Source organism: Colias philodice, chromosome 20 (genome assembly GCF_061535455.1).
Source record: "Colias philodice isolate Cphi_HAF_F1 chromosome 20, ilColPhil1 Martin Lab GWU primary, whole genome shotgun sequence".
In the NCBI taxonomy this organism is placed as follows: domain Eukaryota; kingdom Metazoa; phylum Arthropoda; class Insecta; order Lepidoptera; family Pieridae; genus Colias; species Colias philodice.
In genome coordinates, this window is record NC_143105.1 from 1,739,170 (window position 1) to 1,750,724 (window position 11,555).

The window sequence follows — 11,555 nt, forward strand, 5'->3', positions numbered from 1 at the left end:
ATAAACATGGTGAAATGTGCAGTTATATCTTGCAAAAACGATACTAGAAAATACACAAAATTTAAATCCAGTATCACTTTTTTAAAGGCATTTTGCCATCTATTGAAGATTTTACGGAACTTCAGACTCTGACGTTCCAAACTAAAGTATTACAATTAATAACGGAAATGCGTTATGGACAAATGACTCCACAATCTTCATCCTATAATAGGTATGAAGAGCAAGCACCACAAGCACCACACGGGTATCAAACCCAAAATTACCAAAGCACGAGCAGCAATAACATAAACTCGAGTTCTAGTGTAATTCTATCTCCAATTCAAACTCATTTTTTTGACCTTTGACCTTGATTTAATTTTATTTCCTTACAGGGGAATGATGGGGAACTTCTAGACATTGTTTATCATATGTTTTGAACAACTTCACAGAAATTCAGCTTGTTTGGACTTTATGTAACTTCACTCTCATTTTTTGGTCTAAATTGACCGGACTAAAGTAAAATTCAAATTTACGTCAACTTTGAAGCCCGCGATACGCTCCCCGCGCCTCTCAGTCGAGCTGCGAGCTTGAAATGGAGTGGACACGTATAGCGTTAAGTTTACATTTCATTCCTTCACATTTGTCATCCAAAAAGTCATTATACTTTTGCTGTTTGCTGTTGCCAATAATAATTATCATATCCATAATATTATTTGCTGCTTTTATGTATCTAATGTGTACTTATTCATAGATATCAATTTGGTTCGGTGCAGGTTCTTTTCAGATTCGACAGGATAAAACTTGTTTTCTCAAATTCGTCAACAATTTTATAACGATTATGGTAATAGTACTTTCAAGTGCTGCTAAAAAAGAGTTAGTGACAAAAAACAAAGTAAAGATGCAGAAACGGTATTTGAATGCTCCTCTAAAGATCCTTTATCAAAAATTTATTTCTCAAGCAGGTATTAAAATAAGTTATGCGACCTTTTGTAAGCTACGACCCTTTTGGACCGTTTTTCCAAAGCCTTCCAATAGAGATACTTGTCTCTGCTCACGACATATTTACATGGAGTTATTGATACAAGGTTTGCATAGGGCTGGCGTAGTAAATGTAAGAACTTCTGCGGGCCTAGACAAAAACCATTTTCTGTAAGCGTTAACACGTTAACTGCCGTAGTGGAACGGTCAAAATTCACATTTTTTTTTTGGTGCTCCTGGATTTAGTTTAATAAGAAATGAATTTATGTCTAGTTTAGGCTGCAGTCGTGTGTATAGTTTATGAAATAATCTCGAAAAACCCTATGAGGTCACCGGTGCCCTACGCGGCGCTGTGATGTTGAAAATTGCATTTTCGTTATTTTGGCGCCAGATAGGCCACACCTCCGGTCACCCGCTCCGCAGTCGAATACTTGCACTCAAGTGGGATGCACGTCATTTTATTTTTTATTTAGTATTCGCGTGTTCGTTCCTATGATGGATTTTGACGGTTTTGATATAGTAGATTTAGACATATCTCAAGAAAATTTGCATCGTATTGACTTATTAGAAGCCAGTATTTTCCGTGAGATTGAAAAAAGATGTTCGGAGGAAAAATGCGAAGAGGAAAGCGAAGACGAAATCATCCGTCCACCGAAGCGACGTGCACGAGTTGTTATTAACAGTGACTCGGAAATTGACAAAGATTCTGTGGAAGACATGGTTCGAAGTCAAATCGACAAGCTTCGGGATATCTCGATTCAAAGGTGGGGAGAGGCAAGAGGTCACCAACCATCTGTAATCGCGTTTACGGAACCTACAGGTGAGAATTTTATATACCAATTATTATAAAACTGAAGAGTTTGTTTGTTTGTTCGGTTGATCGCGCTAATCTCAGGAACTACTGGTTTGAATTGAAAAAATACTGTTTGTTTTGGATAGTCCATTTATTGAGGAAGGCTATAAGCTATATAACATCACGCTACGACCCTTAGGAGCCGCGAAGCGGGTGACACCGATTTATTATCCATAAACTTTTTGTTTCAGGCATGAAAGAACCGTTTGCAAGTCAGCTTCGAAACAGCCCACCTGGAGAATATTTTAGTTTAGTAGTCCCAGACAAAATATTTGAAAGTATTGCCATACAAACTAACTTGTTTGCTGAACAAGCTGGTCAAAGTTCCAAACCTTCATCACGCTCACATTCATGGAAACCAACGACGATCAATGAAATAAAACAAGTTTTTGGATTAATCCTTTACATGGGCCTCGTCAAATTACCAAAAATAGCAGACTATTGGAGTACAAACCAAATCTTTGGTCAAAAGTTTCCTGGGCCCCAAGTCTGCTATTTTTTATAAATTCGTCATTCCAACACGATCCCATTGTCATTTTGATAAAAGTTTGTAATCTGCTAAATTCATAATGGTCGATCAGTGGTCGGTCAGTGGTCTCGTAATGGAATCGTGGCAGAATGACATTGTCGTATTGCCATTATTATAAAACCCGGTAGTAGAAATGATTTTCGAAAAACTACTACTAAATTTTAACATTTACTCATGCCAGATTTCATTTTTAAACATTTTTACATATTATTTAATAATGTTATAAGCAATCTGAAGTAGTAAGAAGTTCGTAAATAGCAAAAACATTAAAATGTGTAACGCGGATAAAAGTGAAACTCAATAATGTTTTATCTGTTTAGCTGTCAAAGTCAAATGTGACATTACTACTTGTTTACAATTCTAGCGGCCGGTGTTTAGCTATTTATTTTCATTGTGTTTTATTTATTTATAATATTGAAAAATGGTGCTAATAGAGCAAATTTCGGCTCTAATTGATTTTTTGGAAAACCACCAAGACCTGGCGCTTGGCTACTGCAGCCGCACCAATGAAGGGCGAAGTTTAAGCAAAAGATATTGGATGGAATGCGCCCAAATTTTAAATTCCATATCGGTGGACTGCCCCAATAAAACTCCCGCAGAATGGCGCACAGTAAGTACCTATATACAGTATTATTTAATAATAGGTATGCAAAATGTATCATTAATATAATTTTTGCACTTTTTTAGTTCTACAATGAATACAAAAGCAAAACCTTAAAGAAAATTAAATCACAGAAGAGTGAAATAAGTGCAACAGGTAAGCAATTCTTTTCTTCTGGCAGCCTTGCTGAATTATAGTGGAAAGCATATAGTAATAATATTGTATAATTTGCATTTAAGGTGGTGGTCCTGCAAAAAAAATATCATTAACCCCACTCCAAGAGCGCTTATACTCAATATTAGGGCGAGATGTAGGAGAGCCACTTCCAGGTGTCCGACACAACCCACTCACTGTAAGCATTTGGACATTGGTTTTATCTTTTATCATCCATAACTGTTGTATTGCACATTATGAAGTACTTCTAACTTGTGAACAAAACTAATATGTCACAGTCTGTTGTTTAATATGTGCTTTTTTATTTGCATGCTTAGGTATCTATATTATTTATTTGTTCACCATCACATTTTGTGGACTTGCTTACTGTTTTAACAACTGCTTTTTTTTGTTAAATAGCCTTCTATCACGCTTCCTGTGGTGCCTGCTAGTCCTACTACTAGTACTAATTTTCAATTTGAGAACAATTCTTTCTCGTAAGTAGTACTACCTTGGTAACTACTTTCTTAACTATTTTGATTTTTATTTATTTATAGCCTTATATCAGAATGCAAAGTGTATGACATGTTATAATGTTAACAGTTTATTTCATACTACGGTAACTGATTCTGTGTGCCTGCGGGCAAAGGCCTCCCCCATTCTTCTTTATAGTGTGGTAGTCTAGTCCAGGTTTTCGTCTTACCAGCCATTTCAATAATTTCATCAGCCCATCTTTTAAATTGCCTACCCTTATTTCTTTTGAAGCCTCTAGGGTACCATAATGTTATAATTTTGCTTACATTGATAATCGCTAACTATTTTGATTACATTGTTTTTATTATTACAGAATATTAGACAATTACGAAGTGCCTGTGACAATTGTCACAGATGAGCTTGGGGAAAATGTAGAAATAAGGTATACTTACTACAACTTTTTGCAAATGGGTCTAAATAAATAGGATAACATGTAGACTAATGTCATTGTAATTGTTTATTTTTCAGCATGGAACAGGAAAATTTGGGTGAGCCATCTACCACCGACCAGCCTTTGGGTCAGCCATCTACCACCGACCAGCCTTTGGGTCAGCCATCTACCACCGACCAGCCTTTGGGTCAGCCATCTACCACCGACCGGCCTCCAAAGCGACGCCATCGCCCTGCACGGCGTTATGCAGCGGAAGGTAAAGATCTTGCAATTATTTGTTTTGACCATTATTGCCGCGCTAGGGCAAAGTGTGTTGCCTGATGTAACAAAATAAATATTTTTTTATAGATAGAGATAGAGACCATACAGCTCTCGAAGCTGCTCAATCAAGGCTGGAGGCTATTGAAGCCAGGAACGCCGAGGCTACTTTAAAACAGGCTCAGGCAACCAACAACTTAGCTGCAGCCATTGAACGACTGAGCTCCACCACAGAAAAGATGGTGGACCTTATAGGCCAACTTGTGACATCTGTGCCAAAAAAGGTAATTACTGTTGATTTATAGCTAATTCATCTTTATGGTTTCACCCAAAATCTGAACTTCTACTCATCATGTGTGCTACAAACATACCCACAAAAGTATTAAGGAGCATTGAAAACAATACAATAAAAATTATAATAATTAATATAAACCCCTCCAGCTAAGCTTAAAAGCTTGTGTAATGTGTGTAGGCTCACTTCAGTAGTAGCATTGGTCAGAATTTGACATCTTGATTGTAACTCTGATACTAAACACTAGGATACACATGCTGTAAACGAAGTTGCATCTTTTGTATTAAAGTTAAATTTGTTTTCACAGAAACTCCGCAAAATCCTGATATCATCAGATTCTGAATCTGACTAAAGCAGAATGAAGTATGCAAGAGGTAATTTTGGCAGATTATTAAAAGATAAATGAAATCTATTTTAGGAGGAGTCTATGTCCAGCAGTGGATTCCAAATAGCTATATATTAAATGAAACAGTGTTTACAAAAAGAGAATTTATTTTAAATCTGTTTTGTGCAATACTGTGGATCTGTAACAAAGAGTTAAATCATTTTAATAATAATTAGAGCTTTTTCGTACTGTACTAGAATATTGAGGTGGGTTTACATTACATACCTGCTAATTTAATTTATGCATTTCTCCACAGTCTGTCAACAAGAGCCTGCTGCAGTGCCCGACCTTCAAGAAGATCCCGGTTCACCCTTCGATGGTCTTGATAATTAGGTGCTGCATAATTATTTTCCTCCTAAATTAAAAGACTGATTAGTGATTATCATGTTATTCTTTTTATTATAATAATATAAGGTGAAATTTGTGTTTATTAAAATATTGAAGATGTTTATATTTTGTATGAAGACTGATTATTGATTTCTTATTATTATTACAACTTGATATTGTAACTTGGATTTTATAATTTAAATGACAAAATGTCTTTTTGGTTTTAATATAGTATATATCTATAGATAAGTATCAGATTTTTCAATTGGTTTGAAAGTCTAGTTTAATATTATAAAATAAATATTTAGTTTATGAGAAATAAAAAGTATTTTAAATGTTGATTTTTTAACATAGTAGTTTTATTTAAAATTTCAACTTCATTATATTTCAAAATAGTGGAATAGAGATCACATACCTGTTGCAAGCGGAGTGCTTCTGCATAAACTTCATCAGGTGGCAACGGTGCTCTTGCCATGTTTGCAATATTGTGCAATATGCAACATGCATTCACAATCTTGCCTGCAGTTGTTGGGCTATAATGTAAAGTACGTGCTACAAGCAAACACCTGCAAAAAAATCAATTTACCTTTATACAGCCCCATTTAACTAAATGTCTTAATAGATTTACTTTTATATGCTTACTGTTCTTGACATTTACAAGAACTATTAAATCGACATTTCTAAAAGAAGAAATTCATACAATATAAAAATAGTCACTCTTTTTGAGCCTATAAAACAAATGCCTAGAAATGCTCTTTACCTGAAACGTGCTTTTAATACACCTATGCAACGCTCCACTGTATTACGTGCAGTCACATGTTTCACATAATAATGGTGTTGTGGTGTCCCATCTATAGTATTAAGGATTGGAGTCATCATTGTTTTCCTTAGTGGATACCACTGTCACCTGAAAATTATAATCATTTTTCCAACAAACACTAACACATGAACATGATAAAGGTCATAGGATAATATTCATCAAAAAAATATTGTAATACAAACATAACAATCACGCCTTGTTTCCCCAAAGGGTTAGGTAGAGGTGTACCTATAGTACACCCACAAAAAGAATTGTAATAAATATGTACCTAATAAAAATACTTGTTCATTAGTATTTTCTGTAATTTCCTTTAAGTGGTGACTGAGTGGATGATTCTGCCATACAGTGGAATCATGTGCAGAGCCTGGGCTGCTTGCGTCCACACATAAAATATTTAAATCAGCATCGCAAATCTGTAAATGGATTAAATATTACATATTATTACTTATTATTATATTACATATTATAATTGAGGAGGTGAAGAACAAAACCTCACTTTTCCATTTATAACAAAAATGTTTTTTTTTAGTGGATGTGCAAAATGATGTTAAATTGAATAAAGCAAATAAGTAAAACCTTATCAAAAACACCTCTTTTCTTATATAAATTTTCATTTGAAATAGAGAGTTTCGAACAAAACCACACTTTATACTTTAAAAAAATCAGTCTCCCTTGATTATTTTCAAAAGCTCACTTTATTGGAGTAAAATTCAATGTTATCACTGAGACTTCATCAAAACCACATAAAAACGTTGAGTTTACGTTGAGTTTAGAATAAAGGTGTTAAACTTCTAATGCATGGTCTTTTTGCTAAATAGTTTATGGTAGTTTTATTAGTCTTAAGTGTGGCAAAAAAAATTCAGTTAACTTACTTTTCAAGTTGTCAAAGTTTTTCGGATTAGAACTTTTTGTAGTCGGTGGTTTATCTAAGTGATAAAGTGCGGTTTTTACTGTTATTTTTTATTGAAATGGATGAAGACGGGACTGCTGAAGTTGTAACCATCAATAATAATTGTGGCACAAAAACAAGGCCACGGCGAGGACGTACACGAATTACAATATCAGCTTCCAAGTGAGTGACATTTTACATCAATTTGAACGGGAATTTTATTTATAAACCTAAATAATATTCTATAATACCTATTTTTCCCTGTTACAGGTAAGTGGATTCTGATCCACTTGCACTTAATTTGCAGAGAAAGTGAAAAGTGTTTTCAAATGCAATAAGTTAAGCCTTCCTATAGTACTCAAGAACAGAAAGCTTTTTTTCAAAACCACACCTTTTTTTTTGGTAAATATCATAACCTCGCTTTTCCAGAAGTCTTTATCAAAACCACACTTTTCCAAAAATGTTTAATCAAAACCTCACATTTCCAAATTTAATTTCAAAATCTTAGCTAAGATTCTCATCATTTTTATCAGTAATTTGGTACATCAGATTGACTGAAACACTACTTTAGATGACACAACTAAAACAAAATGCAGATGTTGTAGTCAGTTAGTTATTTACATTTTACTGTTTTCTCCAAAATCAGAAAAAGTGGAAAAGTGAGGTTTTGTTCTTCACCTCCTCAATTAGTAAAAGTTTGGGCAGTAGGTAGAAATTTCTACTTTCTACCCAATACTTACAATCATAACATTAAGAGAATGGAAGCCCTTTCTGTTATAATATCGCTCCTCATGTATGTGTGGTCTTAATATTGCTACATGTGTGCCGTCAATACAACCCAGGACGCCAGGAAATTTAAATTTCTGATAGAACCTGAAAACTTTTTAACTAAGTAATTCTGATAAGGTACAACAGGCAATACAAACAAAACATCAGGGTATATTTAATTTCTCACTTGGCCTTTATAATATTCCTTTCATCACATTGTGTAGGCCATTTAATATATTTGTGGTATATTTTATTGAGTGCCTTTGTCACTTCATTAATTGATCTTGACACAGTAATTTGTGCAACATTATGGAGGGCACTCTGTCCAATCAAAGTTTGATAGGACCCTGATGCATAAAATGCAAGTGCTATTAGAATCTGCAATAAAAAATATAACAAATCAACTATTTCGTGTTTATAGCTACAGAACAATAAATCAATGAAAATCAAATTCAGATTACTAACCTTCATTTCTGCCGATATGCTATCGTTTCGACGCGGTCTGGCCATAAGGGGAATGAGTTCTTCAATTAACCCCCTTACTGAGTCCTTTCCAAGGCGAAACGTTTTTACAAATTCCGCCTCGGAAATATCAATAAAGGGGTTTGTACTAATTCTCGTCAAGCGACGGGCTCGACGACGTCTTTTGCATTCCGCCCGTCTTCTTTCTCTAGCATCCACTGCGGCTAGCTCGAGAATATTTGCTCGTAGTGAATACATTTCTCCACTCAATATTTCACAAAGTACAATACAAACACGATAGATAACAAACTCTTTTCGACAACCGAGCTATTATAAGCAATGACTGCACAATGACGATCCAATGGTAGGTCAATGATCAAAGGAACTGTCAAAATTTTAGCAGATTACCCCATACGTCAGTCATTCATTTGTCATGTACGAGATTACCATTCTAAGCCATTTCTTTCAATGGAATGTCAGTGGTTGACCATTGGAAAGTCATAATGACACCATTATAATAGTAGATTACCAAACTTGTCAAAATCAACAATTTTGAAATCAATGATAGACCATTCTGACACTATTGTAATAGCAGACTTGAGGCCCTGGAACTGTGATGAGCAGAAACAGGTTTGAATTGATCTTAAAAAATCTACACTATGTAAATAATGAAACCGCAGATAAATCGGATCGTATTTACAAAATTCGGCCTCTTATAGAAGAACTCAACGAAACATTCCAGAAAAGCTATGCTCCGAAAGAAGATGTATGTGTGGATGAAAGTCAAGTCCCATTTCGGGGCCGAATTATATTCCGCCAGTATAATAAAAGCAAAAGACATAAATATGGGATGAAATTATTTAAGCTTTGCACCCTACCCGGATATACGTGTAAGCTACAATTATACGCAGGCAAAAACCATGAATTGTTGAATACATCTCCTACTAATGTGGTTATGGGTCTATGTGATGGACTACTAAATTTAGGGCATACTGTATCAACTGATAATTGGTACACAAATCTTGAGCTTGCAAATCAATTACTTGACAATGATACTCACCTGGTTGGCACCTTGAGAAAAAACAGAAGAGGATTACCAAAGCAAGTAATTGAAGCCAAACTCAAACCAGGTGAGTCAATAGCGAGGGAAAATGAGCGGGGTATATGCGTCTTAAAATGGAAAGATAAGAGGGATGTGCTTATGCTGTCCACTAAGCATTCTAAGGGGTTCAAAACTGTCATGAAAAATTATCTGTTCTAAAATTAACCAGTTCGTATTTGCCCTAAGAAAACTAAGAAAAACAATTTCGTATGAAGCTGCCCTGACAGCATATCATGCTTACGTTGCTTCTGTGCTAAGGTATGGTATACTGTTTTGGGGAAACTCAACTAATGTAAAGAGTGTCTTTATTGGACAAAAGAAATGTGTTAGGGCTCTCTCTCTGTAATGCGTCCCCAATGGACTCTTGCCGACCACTCTTCAAAAAATGCAAACTATTAACATTAACTGGTTTGTACATCCTGGAATCTTGTATTTTTGCTAAGAAACATAAGGATTTGTTTAGATCTGCAAAAGAGGGATATCAACTTGGCAATAGAGACCCTACAAGGCTGCTGATGCCTAAATGCCGTACGGCCTTATACCATAAAAATGCATCTGTTATGTGTATAAATATATTCAATGAAATTCCCAAATCTTTGAGGGAATTGCCATTTAATATTTTTAAAAAGCGTTTAAAAGCCTGGCTAATTGAAAAATGTTATTATGACTTAAAAGAATTTTTTCAAAAAATCAAAATATGACATAATATTATAATATTGTAATTACTTATTTATATAAATTAAATTGTATTTGTAGAAATGGACATTTAATAGTAAAAAGCGTAATAATTGACATATTGACATATATATTATATAATTGTAAGTGAAAAAGGGTACATAATAGTTGACATATATAATTATTATAAAAATGATATTTATGTATAATTGACATTCTCTTGTTAATTTTTGCATGCCAATCAATTGGCGATTTGTGCTGAACAATGAATTATGCAACATCTGTAAATCTACCACATTTCTTGCAAAATAAATCATTTCATTTCATTTCATTTCAAAAAGGAAAGATAGTTCGAAAGCCAAAGATGGTTTATGCATATAACATGGCAAAAGGTTCAGTCGATCTTAGTGATCAAATGAATGCCTATTCATCTCCATTAAGAAAGACGGTAAAGTGGTACAAAAAGTTAGGGATAGAATTAATTTTGCTTTGATGAACACTGAACACTTTAACACTGCTTTGATGAACTCTTGGGTGATGTTCTGTGAGAATAAAAAAACTAAAATGGGGATTGTAGAATTTCGAAAGCAGTTGGTGGAAGATTTTACTGACACAAAAAATAAAACTGTTGAAGAGGTTAAAAGACCTAAAAGACTGAAGCATAATCTAACTCAAAAAGAGGGACCAGTTAGAAGCACACAAGTAACGTTTAATGCATATATTGTAACTAGCGCCTTCACAAACAAAGAGTTAGACTTACCTACTTGTGCAAAATTACGAAAATTGTAACACTAATATTCACCGCTGAGCACAAACTAAGACAAATCACATTCACGAACTTATTACTGAATACCTTTCCCATAGCCCAGTAATAATATATTACGTTGTTTATGTGACAAGACCCACTTACAAGGGTTATCGCAAAAAAAAATCCCTGGAGTGGTCATGTTGGGATCCATCCACTTCACAAGTTTCTTAACTTTCTTAATAGTTTTTTGCTAACGCAGATGTGACGCAGTTATGAGAGCGAGTATTGTTTAATGTTTACAAACATACGTAGTACCACCAGTTGCCACCTGATTGTGAGTGGCGCTGCTTTCCATACAAAATCAAGTGCATCGGTCGCAGGAAGCAGATGTTGTGCGACAGCGGCGCAACAGCTTACATAATACGAAATTTTTTGACGTTTCGCGACCAGTCGCAAACCTGTCGCGTTGCTGTTGCGCGTCGCTTGCTATCTGCTAATTTTTAGCTAATAAGGCTGCTGGTCAATTCCAGCACGAGTTTTCAATTAATGTATGGGCAGGTTTATTGAATGACCAGTTAATTGGGCCTATTATTTTGCCTGATAATTTAAACGGTGAGAGATTTTTGGAATTTCTTCAAAATGATTTCCTAGAAGTCGTTCCGCTCGTGTTCAGACAGCGTCACTACCGTCGACCTTTTTATTTTCAAATGGACAGAGCACACGTTGATGCTCGATTTGTGCCATGGGTTGGACGAGGTGGCACCATCGCCTGGCCACCTCGTTCACCAGATTTAACTCCCTTGGACTTCTT

The 11,555-nt window shown here is 35.0% G+C and overlaps 1 protein-coding gene across 1 annotated transcript; it reads left to right on the top strand.

The window, feature by feature from the left end:
• Positions 1-2,292: 2,292 nt before the first annotated feature.
• LOC149479273 (uncharacterized) lies at positions 2,293-5,346 on the top strand. Its single transcript, XM_089707896.1, has 9 exons — positions 2,293-2,949; positions 3,027-3,096; positions 3,180-3,292; positions 3,514-3,590; positions 3,941-4,009; positions 4,096-4,274; positions 4,367-4,560; positions 4,876-4,942; positions 5,210-5,346. Exons 1-8 carry the CDS (start codon positions 2,761-2,763, stop codon positions 4,918-4,920), a joined length of 936 nt encoding a protein of 311 aa, XP_089564022.1. The 5' UTR covers positions 2,293-2,760; the 3' UTR covers positions 4,921-4,942; positions 5,210-5,346.
• Positions 5,347-11,555: the final 6,209 nt, after the last annotated feature.

Excerpts from the sequence above, each read along its gene's own strand:
- LOC149479273 (XM_089707896.1), top strand. The coding sequence starts at position 2,761 with ATGGTGCTAATAGAGCAAATTTCGGCTCTAATTGATTTTTTGGAAAAC. Across the intron at positions 3,097-3,179 it reads GAGTGAAATAAGTGCAACAG|GTGGTGGTCCTGCAAAAAAA; the intron begins GTAAGCAATTCT and ends TTTGCATTTAAG. Across the intron at positions 4,561-4,875 it reads TGACATCTGTGCCAAAAAAG|AAACTCCGCAAAATCCTGAT; the intron begins GTAATTACTGTT and ends TTGTTTTCACAG.